Raw genomic sequence first — 16174 nt, forward strand, 5'->3', positions numbered from 1 at the left:
AGCAGTGAAACTACTCTTTATGACACTATAATGGTGGATCCGGGTCATTACACATTTGTCCAAATCTATAGAATATACAACCCCAAGAGTGAACCGTAAACTGTGGACTCTGAGTGATGATGTGTCCATGTAGGCTCATCAATTATAACCAGTCTGTTGCTCTTGTGGGAGATGTTGGTAGTAAGAGAGGCTGTGCATATGTGGAGGAAAGGGGTATATGAGAAATCTCTGTACGGTCCTCCCAATTTTGTTATGAACCTAAAACTTTTAAAAAATAAAGTGTAGTCTAAAACAACACCTCCACCTAGGGTCAGTATGGTTTGTTGATATCCAGGAAAAGGATGATAGGTTAAAAGAACGAGGCAGTCTCTGTGTCTCTGTCTCTATTTCAGAAAACCATCTTCATGCATATGAACAAACCAGCAAAAGAATAATATATGCCCTTGAGCAAATAACTTGAATTTAGTTTCTTTCTTGAGAACAAGGCATGGGAGTGGGCAGGTGTTGGGGGTGGGGTGATGTTGATCTGTAAATTTCTTTTTAGCTTTAAATAGTGGTTATTCTAAGTCAGGGGTCTGCAAACCACAATCTTATGGTCAAATCCAGTCTTCCACCTGTTTTTGTAAATACGGTTTTATGGCACTCGGCCACACCCATGCATTTACATATGTCTGTTCCTGCTTTCCTGCTATAGCGGAAGTTGCAAATGGCTCAGAAAGCCTAGAATATTTGCTGTCTAACCTTTTACGCAGTTTGCTGATCCCTGTCTGTGAAATCGGGGGGAACTGGATTATTTATGTTTGGGAATGAGTAAATGTTCCATCTATCTTTAGAGGAATGTAGGAATGAATAATAGGGGAACTTAGAGGGGCTGCTTTAGTGTGTTAGGGTCTGCTGCCTGTCAGACATGATAAGGGAATTCACATTCGTTTGGTTCTAAGGTGAAGGGAGAGCCTTAGAAGTTGAGTTGGTCCTGACAGAAAGATTTAATTGTTCTTGATGTTCCGATGCCAGGATCATGGGTCTCCACTCAAAAGGCCTGGGTCATCAGGGTCCGTTCTGTTAGAGCACTGCCCTTCTTCCAGTTGTATTGTGTCCATTAGTCACTTCTATATTTATAACTCACACTGGTAGAAAAATATCATAAGCCACGATTCCCAGTGCTGTGGGCAAAGCCACCAAACATTTTGTGAAGGATTGTTCCTCAGAAAAATGGTCGCTGAGAGGCAGTCCCGCCCCTTGAGAGTGGTGTACTGGGAATGGGACCCGTTATCTGCGTGGTGACTGCTATTGACACATTAGGCCTGACAATTTGTACTTCAGTTTCAGGGAATGCAATTACATTTCTGGATGTCCGAATTCTCAATATTACCTACACCACCATCTTTAATCTCCCAAGTAATTCTTTATTTCTGATGGTTTTGGGTTAGTGGAATGAGAGTGGGTATGGAAGATATTTTTATGTTCTGGTTTTGTTTTACTTTATTTTGCCTAAGTTTAAATACGTTAAGGATGGGCTCAGTCGAGTTCATAGTAACTATTTGAATAGTTTGAGAAACACTTTTGAAAGCAATGCTGATTCAGGGCGCCTGGGTGGCTCAGTCGTTAAGCGTCTGCCTTCGGCTCAGGTCATGATCCCAGGGGCCTGGGATCCAGCCCCGCATCAGGCTCCCAGCTCAGTGGGGAGCCTGATTCTCCCTCCACCTCTTCCCCTCCCCACGCTTGTGCTCTCTCTCTCTTCTCTCACAAAAACAAAGCAATGCTAATTCTCCACAGACACATTGGAACATTAGCCTTGTTATTGTGGTACCTGCCAGTGTTAGCATGTGGCTCAAAAATGGTGTGAGAGTCAGTATGTTAACACGTGACCTTTCTCAGTGAAAAGCAGAGCCGTCGTGGTCATGAAGTGGAGTGAAAACAAAGGGCCACGTTGGAAGCCTCTGCCTGGACTTCCGTAGGCCCTGCTGGGATGGGTTAGACACACTGTAGAGTTCCAAGCTCTGCCTCTGTCTCTCGAGAAATCTATAGTTGAAGACACAAAGACCATAATGGCTTATACGTGAAAGTCCAGCCAGCTGTGCGAACATTTGATGAGTGAACATGGAAATAATATTCAGTTTACATATGTAACCAGATGTGTGCCTGCATAGCAGAGGGGTTAAGTGCATTATTTGGCCTTCTATCTGTTGATAGTTTAGGTTGACCTGTTACATTTCGGTGGAATTAATGCTATATGAGCAATGAGTTACATGCTTCCCATTTACAGTAACGTCTTCAAGAATATAGAGTTTCGTTAAGTTTTCGTGGAAAGAGTGCATTTTTCAGTCTCTAGACAGTAGTTTATTGCCTCAGAAACCACTGCGCAATATATATATCTTTTACAGCTTTTCAAGATATAATTTATGTGCAATAAAATTCATCCATTATAAGCGTACGGTCAGTGAAATTTAGTAAATTTACAGAGTTGTGCAACCTTTACCACAATCCAGTTTTAGAATATGTTCATCACCCCCAACATTTCCCTGAGCCTGGTAGGAGTCAGTCTTTACATTTGCCTTTTCTGGACCTTTAATAGAATGGGATCACACAATTTATGGCCTTTTATCTCTAGTTTCTTTCAATTAGCATAATGTGTTTGAGACACACACATTGTAGCATGTATCAGGGTTTTTTTTTTTTTTTTTACCTTTTATTGCTAAGTAATATTCTATTATATGAATGTATCACCTTTGATTTGTCCATCCAGGTGATGGACATTTGGATTATTTTCAGTTTTTGGCTATTACGACTAATGTTGTAAGCAGCAATGCCCAAGTCTGCAGTTAGCTGGAGTGTTCTATAAATGCCACCTAAGTCAAGTTGGTTGTTAACATCTCTTTTACCTGACATAATTATAGAGATTCCAGCTCTCTTAGAATTGCTGTTTGCATGGTATATCTTTCCCTGCCCTTTTACTTTGAGCCTTTGGGTTCTTTGAACCTAGGGTTTGTCTCTTGTGGACAGTGTTGTTGAAATTGCTCTTTTTTTCAGCCTGACAGTTTGTCTTCTATGTGGTGTGTTCATTCCATTCACATTGATGTGCTTATTGTTGGATATATGTCTGCCATTTTGTTATTTCTTTTCTATTTGTCTCATACTTTTTTTTTAAGATTTATTGAGAGCGCAAAGGAGAGAGAGGAGAATGGGAGCAGGGGGATGGGGGAGGGTCAGGGGGGAGGGAGAGAATCTTCAAGCAGACTCACCACTGAGCGCAGAGCCCAACACAGGGCTGGATCCCATGACCCTGAGATCATGACCTGAGCTGAAACCAAGAGTCGGATGCTTAACAGACTGAGCCACCCAGGTGCCCCTCTTTGCCTCATACGTTTGTTCTTCTGTGTGTCTCTGCCTTCTTTTGCATTAAATATTTTTTGGTATACAGTTCTGATTTCTCTGTTGCATTTGTTGTTTTTACTATATTTTTGAGTAATTTTCTTAGTGGTTGCTCTAGACATTATAATATGTCCCTTAATGTATCCCTGTCTACTTGAGAATAGTACTACTTGAACCGTGGTAAAACATGGAAACTTTGATCCAGTTTGTCTCTTTTTTTCCTCCTTTATTGCTGTTTTTGTCAAAAATGTTTCATCCTTTTATGTTATAACCCTGGCTATGCAGTGTTAAATTATAGCTTTATACAATCTTATGTTTTTTAAAACATTTAAGATAAGAAATGAGAAAAAATAGTAAGAGTCTTCTATCCACTAATATCTTTACCATTTCTGACACTCTTCATTTCTTCAGTGGATTCAAATAATCTTCTGTGTTACTTCTATTCAACCTGAAGGACTCGATATAGCATTTTTTATAAGGTGGGTCTTATAGCAGCAAATTGTCTTTAAAAAAAAAAATCATAGAATGTGTTTTTTTTTCCCCCCTCCCCTTTTTCAGTTTTGAAAAGTAGTTTTCTGTCTATAGAATTCTTAGCTGATGGTGTTTTTCCCCTTTCATCACTCTGGACCTTCCACTGCCTTCTGGCCTCCATTGTTTCTGATGAGAAGTCAGCTGTGTCTCTCTGTGTGTGTGTGTGTGTGTGTGTGTGTGTGTGTGTGTGTGTGTGTGTTGTTTTTCTCTGTGCACAATGAATTTTTTTTTGCTTGCTGCTTTCAGTTTTTTCTTTGTCAGCAGTTTGAGCACTCTGTTTAGGTGTGGGTTTCTTTGTGTTTATCCTACTTTGAGTTGAAACTTGGTTATGGAGTTTATTGGTTTTTTTTTTTTTTTTTAATCAAATTTGGTAGGTTTTAGGGCATTATTTCTGAAGATTTTTTTTCACTGCTTTCTTTTTAAAGAAAACTTGGTGTCGTGTCACACGCCCATGAGATTCTGTTCATTTTTCTTTCATCTGTTTTCTTTCTGTTCCTTAGACTGGCTAATTTCAATAGAGCTATCATCAACTGTACTGATTTTTTTCTTGTGCCAGCTCAAATTTGCTTTTGAACCCCTCTAGTAAATGTTTTATTTCATTTGTTTTACCTTTCAACTCTAGAATTTTTCATTTGGTTCTGTTTTTTTATAATTTATATCTCTCTTTTTTTTTAAAGATTTTATTTATTTATTTGAGAGAGAGAGAATGAGAGACAGAGAGCACGAGAGGGAGGAGGGTCAGAGGGAGAAGCAGACTCCCTGCCGAGCAGGGAGCCCGATGCAGGACTCGATCCCAGGACTCCAGGATCATGACCTGAGCCGAAGACAGTCGCTTAACCAACTGAGCCACCCAGGCGCCCCTGTAATTTATATCTCTTTATTGAGGTTCTCTATTTCTTGAGTTATCATCATATTTTAATTCTTTAAGCATGGTTTCCCTCAGTTCTTTATTTATTTTAATTTTCTGTTTCCTTGGGTTCTTTAAATGTGTATATCATATAATTGCTACTTTGAAGTCTTAATCTGTTAAACCAAACATTTGGGGACACTAGAGACAGGTCATATTGACTGCTTTTTCCTGAGTATGGGTCACACTTTGTCTCTCCTCATGTCTCTCAAGTTCTTTGTTGAATATTCAACACTTCAGGTAAAAGATTGGAGCAACTCTATTGATTCTTGTCACTTGTGTATTTTGTTGTTGCCGTTGTTGTTCTGTTTGTTTCTTTACTAACTTGCCTGGATTAAACCTGCAAAGGCTGTCTCTCCCATACTGTGTGGCCGCTGCTGTCTGTTCAGGCTTGTTGTTGTTCATTTGTTTTCTTGTTGTTCCTTGAAGCCTAGTTTCCTAGGGGTCAACGTCGTGGCTCATAGTTATGTGTTCAGCCAGTGATTGATCCGAAGTTGACCTCGAGTCAACAGGGCTTTCACTCTGCTGATGGATCTGTGTGTGGTCTGGGGAGCACATTCAGATTTCAGGGAGTTCTCACGTCTGCTGCCCTGGCTTGTACTTTCAGCCGAACCCCCTTGCATCTTCACTGTGTGTATAGGTGTAGGTTCCATCATGAAGGAATGTGTGGGTGGCATGAGCCCACTCTGGTGTCTATGATGCATATGCAGAATCTCTGGTCAACCTGGGATATCTGTAGAGAGTTTACCAAGGGCACTGTGGTTCTCTCACCTCCCAGAACTCCTTGTTAAATCTCAGCTAGTTGGCTGGTGTCTTGCTTGCCCTGCATAGGACCTTAGCTGCAGACTAGAAGCCTCAGGCCTTTGTGTTCTCCTGCTGATGGGATTGCCCCTCGGACAGTGCTCCCTATCTAGTTGGCCTGGATTGGCGGTGGCCGTGAAGCTGTTGGATCTCGCAGCCCACCCTCCCATTGAATGACTGCACTGATGGAGCTGGGGGCCAGTGGATGGGAACCATGCCAGCGGAAACCACGTGGGCTCGTGCTGCGCTGGCCCCACCTGAAGTTCAGTACTTCTCACAAGGAAACACTTGTCAGTTTGTGATTGGCTGCGGTTGATTTCCAGAATGCCAAACTGGTGGTTTCTGGGTTTGCCTGGCTTCATAAGTTGTGTTTTGGGGAGAAGATCTGCCTACTTCATTACTATATATATTTATGTTATATTCAATCAGGATTGAATCCTGATCCTGTGATTTACCAGGTCTGCGATTTACAGAGTGCCTTTTGACCCCTGTGAGTCTGGGTTTCCTCAACTTCAATTGTGAATAATAATACCTACCCAGTGAGTTTCCCTGAAGATTAGATATACCATCCAGGAAACATCTGGAACGTAGTAGGTATTCAGTAAATGATAGCCTGTGGTTGAGAATGCAGTTTTGGTAACTTTCCTATTTCAGATTATCTGCTTCTTGCTTTATCTAGCTTTGCTTCCTGAGATTTCTTTTCCTTTTATGGAATAATTTTGGTTCTTTATACACTACTGAAGCATACAGTATGTTTTCCTCAGAGTACATTTTGGTTGAATGCTCTTTCTAGGTATCCAAATATTTCACAATGATTTCCTTTCTAAAATCCAAATTTTATATGCTTGTAAGTGGCAATGAAACTTTCTATGACCATTTTATGATGTCTGAGCTCATATGTAGAGGATTACCTTTTGGGGAGGTCTATAAAACAAAAAAGTGGATCATTATCTAGGTGTTCTCAGAATATGATTGGAGGGGGCAAGACAGAGTCTCTAGTAGAAATGATCAAAGACTTTTAGAGAAATTTTCTTGAACCTTGCTGGACCACAGCTCACTCTCTTCAACTTTGGAGGCTCTCTCCTCTGATATTTAAGTCCATAGGGAGGAAGTGGTGGTTTTAGTTGCACCATTAGGTTGTAATGTCATTTTTGGTTTGAGAGAGGATATGGTTGGACTAAGGCATATCCAGAGCCTTTTATGAATAGCCATACTTTCCTATGATTTCAAAGCTGAGAAGTTAACAGTTCCTCTTATGTAACATTTTACTTAACTATCAGAGCACCCTGTGCCAGAATAGTTTGTAATGCTTTTAATTAAATTTCTGGGGCACCTCGGTGGCTCAGTCGGGGTTAAGGGTCTGCCTCCAGCTCAGGTCATGATCCCAGGATCCTGGGATCGAGCCCCGCGTCGGGCTCTCTGCTCAGTGGGGAGCCTGCTTCTCCTTTTCCTCTGCCTGCCCCTCTGTCTGTCTCTCTGCCTACTTGTGCTCTGTCTATATATATCAAATAAATAAATCTTAAAAAATTAAGTTTCTAGACACTGCCTCTTCTTGGAAGCATTAATTTTCTCCCGAAGAATGTGTGTGTTGTAGACACTGTGTTTATCACGAATAATTCTTGGAAAATAGACTACTTAAGGGGCACCTGGGTGGCTCAGTCGGTGAAGCGTCTGCCTTCGGCTCAGGTCATGATCTCAGGGTCCTGGGATCGAGCCCCACATCGGGTTCCTTTCTCAGCGAGGAGTCTGCTTCTCCCTCTGCCTGCAGCCCCCCTGCTTGTACTCTCTCTCTGTCAAATAAATAAATAAATCTTTTAAAAAAAGAAGAGAAAGCAATTAAACTGTAAGTTTCACAATGGTGACATTGCAGAACTTAGACATACAGGAAATCAGGACGCAGAACTCTCTCGTTGGAAAGTGAAATCAGGAAGTCAGGTACAGGGTGGATGGGATTATGCAGATGTTTTATAGGAGTCACCCTGTCCTTGGAGTTGCAGCTGTGTGCTACCAGGAGCAAGGTCTGATCCGGCAACTCACACATGCATGTAACATGCATGATACAGCCAAGGTTCTGTAGTTAAATCATGGATTTGTCAACATTAAATGGTCTTTTAGCACCTGCACCTGTTGCTGGAATACAGCGTGGAGTTACACATGCATGTTGCTTCTGATACGAATGGAGGTCTTGAGGCAGATCTGTAACAGGTTTATAAAAATTATGACTTTTGTTCTCTTGGGCTTTAAACAACAGTATTTATGATAAAAATTGTAGAAGAGTTTTATTAAATGAAATAAAGGTTTAAACTTTTTATTCTGTGTAGATTGGATGTTTTTTCTTGTGCAGTCAGTGAACATTTGGTAAGTAAACCATGCAAAGCGCTATGCCCTGTGAGTGCTGTGGAGGATACGAAAGGGACTCTGTCATAAATTTATCCCAGCCTCCAAGGTCCTGCATTTCAACAGGAGCAGTAAGACAAGCCCCTAACCGTAACAAGTCCCAGGTGCTGAGTGCCGTGGGGTGAGTAGAGCTACCAGGAGAGACTGGAAGGGAAGCAGTGCTTTCTGGTTGGTAGGAAAGCTATCCCCAGCCTCCCAGAATTCTCTTCACTTGTTCATTTCAGACCAGTTCTCTGAGTCCCCATTTTAGGGCACAGGACCTGCACATACATTTCTGATTTCCCTTCATCATGAAAGCTGGAAAGAGAGGCAAGGGGAATTCATGGGTGAGAGACTTGGTGAAGGAGCATAGCTTGGACCCTTGGGGTGGTTTCTCCACTTGAGGGCTGAGCCAGGCTGCATGCGGCATCTGAGCTGACCTGGAACCGGAAACCCCTTGCAAGTACAGGATCCCACTCAACGAAAAGATCCCCGAGAAACAGCTCGAGTAAGCTCAGGGGCTGGACACATGCTAGATAGACTTGGGAAAAATACCATTTGTGTGAATCAAGCTGTTGGTACCAAATGTATGAAGAACTACTGACACCTCATGGATGTGGATATTATTATTTTTAGTTACATAAAGTGTGTATGCATATGTAGCAGAGTCTGTCTGCACCTGAGTATGGACGCATGTATGGTCTTGGCTCAAACTGATCTGTGAGTTTAGTCTGTGACAGTCACAACTGTTCAGTATATTCCTAAGTTATTTGAAAAATAAAATAAAGTTGGAGTATATCTGTTGAGTAACAGCTTAATCTCTCCCAAGGTATCCATATTTTTTTTATAGAATTCCGCTGATAGGACTTACAGAAAGTGGAAACAAGGTAGCATGTAAATAATTCATTATCCTTTTCAAATTTATATGCATTATTGTTTTAGGAAAGAATCACAATCATGGTTTTCTTTTTTAATGATATAATAAGGACAGTGCAGAGAGGTGGACTGTGAGGACTTACTGACAGGTGAATCTAGATAAGTCTACACCGAAAAATTATATATAGTTCACTTTACTTTCCATGTGTCCCTTGCTCTGTGGACTTCTATGCGTATCAGCCAAGTTGGTTGTTTCCAAAGTCAATTTCTAAAGTGAATCCTATTTGCTAACATTTGTAATTTTGGAATCATCCTATACATACGTGAACATCCATAAACAGGGGAAGATCATTAGAAAACAATGTTGAAATTAATGAGTAGGTGCTTGGGGGGGTGGGAAGATACTGAAATTTCACCCCACAAAGCAAAATAAATTTTAAAGAGTGGACATAGAAAGAAAATCAAAATATAAGAAGTATAGAAAATGGAAAAGAACATCCCAGATTTCTGGAGAGGTTACATTCTCAGGTTTGGAGAATTACAACTCAGAAATAAAAAGCATAGCAGATCTAAAAAATGAAAGGATTTATCTCAGAGATGGTAATTAATATTAAAATGGTAGCTTATTCTAATATATAAGAAAAGGTGGTAGGTGAGTGGACAAATTACTCTCAGTAATAAAAAGGAAAAGTAAAAACTGTCTGGAGATAATTTTTATTTACCAATGTATGTGATATTTTTTTTAAAAAAAAGCATTCAGGGTGCCTGATCTTGGTGGAACAGGTGTAATCATTTGTTGTTGGTGACGTGGTGGGGCTTTAAAGGTTCTTATATTCCTTATGTACTCAGTTTATACTCCGCATAAACCCCCTTCACCCAGGTATTCTATTTCTTGAAATTTATCCCAAAGAAATAATTTGTCAGAGGGAAAAAGATACCCCAGAGATACTAATTTTACTGTAATCTTTAATAGCAAAATAGTAGAAGTGACTTGAATGCCCTTTAATGTAGAATAGTTAATTGATCATTCTATACTAACAGACTTGAGAAGTGATAGTTTTGAGATCCTGTGGAAACAAGAAAAATGCTTGCTGTATGTGAAAATACATGTGTAGTATAGAATACACAATTATATGGCCTTTATGGATATGCTTCTGTTGGGGTGACAGCAGTATGAGAATTTTAAACCATTTCAGATGTTGAGTGAGCATTTGCCTCGTGACTCTCGGTTTTATTTGTCAGGCTGTGTTGTGGGCCCTGCTCTTGACCCTGGGGATGTAGAGCTCCTCGGGTGATGGTGTATGGTCATGCAGATAGACCCTTACACAGCAGACAGTACAGTTCGAAAGAGTGGCTTTCCAGAGGTGATTCGTGAGCTGAGTCTTGGAGAATGTATAGAAGTTGGTTGAGTCATCTGGGAGGACGTGATATGAGCAGAAGTGACAGTTTGAATAAAGGCGTGAAGTGTGAGTCATGGGGGAATGTGTGTATTTACAAAGACTGTCTTATTTCCAGGGTAAAGTTAACCGCGAGGAGTGGTGTAGACGGCGCAGCGTGGGTGGTGAGGACTGGGTCTTGGAGGGTGTGTATGTTACTAAGGATGGAAGAGGACTCTTGTGTTTTCACCTCATGCAGTGTTTTCTTCTTTGAGAGTACGGTACACATTCTTTGTTTTGTTAGTCGTGCTCCATCCTATAAATGTTGAATATTTTTGGTTGTCTGTACAGTAAACACAAGTGAATGCACAGAATCAAAACGGGTACTCATTTGTGTCAGTGTCTTTGTGTATTTAATACTCTGGTCATTCATACATTGATCTGTGATTTTCTTGAGACTGTACGAGAATCAGTGGCAAAAATTAAATTTTCTGACCCCTGATCCGTGAAACTATATTTCCTTTCTAGTTTATTGCTGCAGGCTATAGCTGAATATGAACATATTTGTGGGTAATGCAGTTTTTTTTTTTTAATTTTATTTATTTATTTGACAGAGAGAGATACAGCGAGAGAGGGAACACAAGCAGGGGGAGTGGGAGAGGGAGAAGCAGGCTTCCCGTGGAGCAGGGAGCCTGATGCGGGGCTCGATCCCAGGGCCCTGGGATCATGACCTGAGCCGAAGGCAGACGCTTAATGACTGAGCCACCCAGGTGCCCCGTGGGTAATGCAGTTTTATGTGGTTAGAAAACAAGTTTTATTGAATATTATGGGAAAGAATTTTGTGTATGCAAGAGGTAATAGCAGTGTTTTGCTGCTTTTTTAAAAAATTCTTCATTATAAAATCTAAGTGATAAATCCTGACATTAATTGTTTTTCTTTGTCTTTTTTATTTTAAGCATCTTGTATAGGAAAAATTAAGGAACATGATACATTTCTGAGGACATCAACACCATACAAATTCTTTATGTTTAAATGTTTTGATCTATTGATGTCCTTTCAGTGGAAGGCAAATAACAGTAGCTGTATTAGAGCTTATGTAATGCTTTCATAAAGAAGCACAGATATTACAATTTCTTTATGTGTTTTTTTTTTTAATATTTGAGGACTGTATTTTGGTATAATTGGTTTCCTTTTTTTTTTAACCCATATGTATGTTTTATGCACTTAAAAGCATATGGAACCCAGGTGTTTATTGACTGATGAATGAATAAAGATGTGGTGTACACACACACACACACACACACACACACACACACACAGTGGAATATTACTCAGCCATCAAAAAGAATGAAATCTTGGCATTTGCAACAACATGGATGAATCTAGAGAGTATAATGCTAAGTAAAATAAGTCAGAGAAAGACAAATACCATATGATTTCACTCATATATGCAATTTGGAAACAAGGCAAATAAAGAAAAAAAGAGAAAACAAAAAACAGATTCTTGAATACAGAGAACAAACAGATGGTTAGCAGAGGTGAGGTGGATGGAGGGAATGAGTGAAATAGGTGAAGGGGATGGAGAGTACCTTACCAGGACATCTGGGTGGCTCAGTTGGTTAAGTATCTGACTTCAGCTCAGGTCATGATCTCAGAGTCCTGAGATCGAGTCCTGCATCGGGCTACCTGCTCGGTGGGGAGCCTGCTTCTCCCTCTCCCTCTGCCCCCACCCCTGTACTCTCTCTGTCTCTTTCTCAAAAAAAAAAAAAAAAGTACACTTATCACGATGAGCACTGACTAATGTATAGAATTGTTGAACCACTATATTGTACACCTGAAACTAATATAACACTGTGTGTTAATTATACTTCAATTAAAAATAAAGAATTCACCATGGAAAAAAGAAAAAAGCATTCTAAGAAGAGGTCCATAGATTTTACTCAACTGCAAAGATGTATATAGCATTCATGAAATGTTAAGAACCACCCCCCCAACCTTGCCCTGTCCCCCTAAACCCCAAAGCCAGGAAGGGAAGGGACCAGGATGAACTTTAGAAATGAACAAATTTCTAGTCTGTGAACCTCTGCTCTGCCTCTTAAGAGCTCTGTGGCTGAGGCATTTAGCTTCTGAGGTTCATCGTCCATTATAAAGTATGTATGATATATCTATCCCAGGTTGGTGATGAGGATTAAAGTAGATGCTCTATTTCATATGCCCGGCAGGGTAACCTGCACCTAGAATAAACGTCGTTACCTCTGGGTCCTCTTACCGGAAACTAGCTATGTGTCCTTGGGCAAATTATTTGTCATTCTTGATCTTGTGTGTTTATTGAAACTGAAAGGAGTTAGACCTGTTTCTGTTTCATCGAAACAAGGAATCTGAGACTATTTCAAAAATCAGGATTGCCCTTTTTCAGATTGGAATACTTGCTCAGCTGTGCCGAAGAGCACTAAACACCTGCCTTCATGTGGGGCACCCTAAAGGGAAGCAGGCACAGACGCGCCTGCATGGACAGGCTTTGTCTTTTGTTTCTGTGCCGCCAAGCTTTTTTCTTCACCAGTTTTCCTTCAGTAAGTGCTGGCCAGTCCCCTTTGGTTGAAACCATGCCTGTTGTCTCAAGTATCAACGAGATCGATGTGGAAGCTATCCTGGTAAACAAGCCTCTCTTTGGGGTTGGCTTACAGGAATCCTCCTTTAGTTCTAAAAATGGTATTTCTGCATTTTGTGACTCGTAACCTGCTCTCCCTAATCTTCATTTCCAGTAGCTTTTTAACCCCCATTTAGTCCATGGATGAATCTAGAGGGTATAATGCTAAGTAAAATAAGAGAAGTTGGTTAGATTGGTTGATGGTGGGGTGCATGGGTGGGCAGTTGGCAGGCTTGCAAAAAAGTACGATTATACAGTGAGGGTTCGTGATGGCAAAGTCTAGAAACTCAGAGAAAGGAGTTCATTGGAAGAATATGGGATGGTCCACATAATTGCCACCACAGTGGATATTTGTGTTTAATAGGTAGGAGGCTGTGTGTGCAGCCAGAACATGGGAGATCATGGCAGAGGGGAGGAAGGAGGGCCTGGCCGCCCACCATCCAGTGGCGGATTCTCCAACTATGGGATGAAGATTCAGATGCTGAGCAGCTAAGAGAAAATACAAACAGAAAGAAAAATGAATGTTTTCTATTGCTGGATCCAGGAGTTGTTTAAAGTGCTTATTATTTGTGTGTTTGAGTGTGCACCTGCTGTGAAGATGCATGCACACGCCTGCTTTGGGAGGGGAGGGGACCCAGGGCTTTCATCAGGGGCCTAAAAGGGCCTTTGATCCCAGAGGAACTAAGAAATGCACTATAATAAAGACATTTAACTGTGTTTGAATCTTTGCTTTTCCACCAGGTGGTGCAAATCTTTTATGATCACAGAAGTTAATCCTCTTAAAAGATAAAAATATAAAATTAAGTCATTTTCTCGTAAGAGTTTAGCTCTACCACACAAGACTGAAGGATCATTGGTCTGATGTTTGCCTTCCTTCTGTCTTTCATAAAGAAATCTGTGGATATATAACTTCTAAAATACTGACTATTGATTTAAGCTAGTTATAGATTTTTGAGCCTATCCTGCATCCACTATTTTGTTTTGCTCTTTCTAGAAAGAAATGATGACTCCTGGGAAAAAGTGGTAATATATTCAGTATGCTGATTGTTCCATTCAATTTTATAACTTTTTGCTTGATACAGAAAACTTGTATGATTTAAATTTTTGAAGATAAGAGTGCACCATGGCAGACAGGTCAGGTATTTTAACTGTCTCGTAATGTGACCCAACTGACAAGTAGAATTGTAATCAAAACAGGAAGGTAGGCGGCTGAATCATACAGGTCCCTCGACAACGTTTTTCATTTGTGAGAGGTAGAAATAACGTCAGGTAGGGTCTTTGTAAGCCAAGTGTAAATATTTCATTGCTGGGATAAAGACAAGAATGAATTTTTCATTTGAATATGTTTCCAGTTGTCTTAGAAACTTGGGACTGTTTCAGTTTGGACATGTTTTGAATATTTTGGGGGAAAACTGAATACACTTAACTAAATTTAAATATTATATACACACACCATTAGCAGAGTTGCTTAAAACATACATTGCTAAGATAAAATTTTTAGCAGTTCAGAGGTCGTTTAACATTTGAATTTGGTTATTTAATAGTTTGGATGATTATACCAATGGTTAGCTAGTTAACATTTTAGTTTATCCCTAACAACATTTAAAATACTCCAAGCCCACTGGATACCCTCAAGGTCCCTGCAGTGTGTCTAGAGTTTAAGTGAAAACTTGTTAAATACAATCTTTTTTTGATAATCCTTGTAACTCTACTCTGTAGGAATGATCCAGAACAGTGCCTCTCACTTTTTTAGTTCATTATCCCATTAAAGAGGAAAATTAAATTGATCATTAATTAACATTAAATTTCGGCCTAATGAGACACATTAAGTACTAAGAACTAAGATTTTGTTACAAACTACTGCAGTAAACATCCTCCTTATGTACGAGGATCTACTTACTGGTTTATCTTGTTTAAACAAACTTAATGTGTTTGTTACTTCTCTTGACCTTCCCTCTTCTTTATACCCTTTACTCACTTTCTCTCTTAGTTGTTGGTCTTTTGCTCTTCCCTTTGAAGGAGTGCTTTCTCTGTTTGGGAGTCATAGCACTTTGTCAGTCATATCATTTACAAATGTTTCTCTCAGTTTATATTTTAGTTCTGTTCACGGTACCTTTTAATTATACAGAATTTTAAAACTTTTATATAGTCCAATCCATCATTTTTCCTGTTCTAATCTGCCGTGACACAAGTATTCTTCTGAAGTTTCTTGTACTATTTTTAATAGAAATACCATATTTTATTAATCCTAAGATGCACAGATTTTTTTTTTAACTCCTTCACATCTCAGGAGTTGTTTTAATAGCGTGTCATAGTTTAAGTGGTGGTGTGTTTTTCAGTGGCATACAAAACCACAGTTTGTGTTATGATTGGTGCTTTGAATTCAGTATAATGTGACATTTCCTTTTTTTTTTTTTTAAGATTTTATTAATTTATTTAAGAGAGAAAGAGCAGAAGCTGGCGGGGAGGGGCAGAGGGCAGGCTGACTCCCCGCTGAGCGCAGAGCTGGATGTGGGGATCCATCCTAGGATCCTTAGTTCCTGACCTGAGCAGAAGTGAGATGCTTAACCGAGTCACCCAAGCACCTCTGTGACATTTCTTACGTTTAGATCTTTAATTTATTTGTGGTTATTTCTGTATATATTGTGAGGTAGGGAGTCTGTTTTTTTTCCCCCAGAAATAAAACCAATTTGTCAGGATTGCTTATTAAAGGAAGCATCCTCTTCTCTCGGATTGCTGTAATTTCCCATATACAATTGGCCTCCTGGCCTGGGTTTACTGACTGACTTATCCCTGTGCTGACACCATACTGTTTCGGTGGCAGTAGCTTTTTAGTGAGTTATAAATTCCAAAAGATAGGTTTGGGTTCACCATTTTTTTAAAAATAACATTTGTTAATGTTTGCCTTAAATACCCTAAATTTCAATTCCAAAGGCTCTGTTTTTACCTGTTCTCTTCTCTTAATGTTTTGGTGAACTAGGCAGGCATTGCGTACGATGCTTGCATGCTCATGAGTGCTCACATGACAGTGTCTCCCATTTCACTGGGGCAATCGATGCTTCTATATCCAATGCAAGACAGGTTCCCCGTGAATTGGGTGCTCCCCAGTGTTTCCTTGCTGGATTCATTAGTGGCACTTCCAGAAGTCAGTTTAACTTAGAGACGGTCCTAGACGTTTTGGAATTTCTGACAACCTCTGATGTCTGTCCTCTAAATGCCAGTGGCATTCCAATGAGTATGCCAAACAAAAATTCCCAGAGTTTTGCTTCAGAATAATCTGAGGGGTGC

The 16174-nt window shown here is 40.0% G+C and overlaps 1 protein-coding gene across 1 annotated transcript in view; it reads left to right on the forward strand.

Annotated features, from left to right (window-relative positions):
* Window positions 1-12842: 12842 nt before the first annotated feature.
* HIVEP1 (HIVEP zinc finger 1) overlaps window positions 12843-16174 on the forward strand; it is a 117188-nt gene continuing 113856 nt past the window's right edge. Inside the window, 1 exon segment of the mRNA XM_021697233.1 lies at window positions 12843-12948. Within this exon segment, the coding sequence (XP_021552908.1) occupies window positions 12843-12948 (106 nt within the window).

The sequence above is a fragment of the Neomonachus schauinslandi genome, chromosome 8 (genome assembly GCF_002201575.2).
Source record: "Neomonachus schauinslandi chromosome 8, ASM220157v2, whole genome shotgun sequence".
Taxonomy (NCBI): domain Eukaryota; kingdom Metazoa; phylum Chordata; class Mammalia; order Carnivora; family Phocidae; genus Neomonachus; species Neomonachus schauinslandi.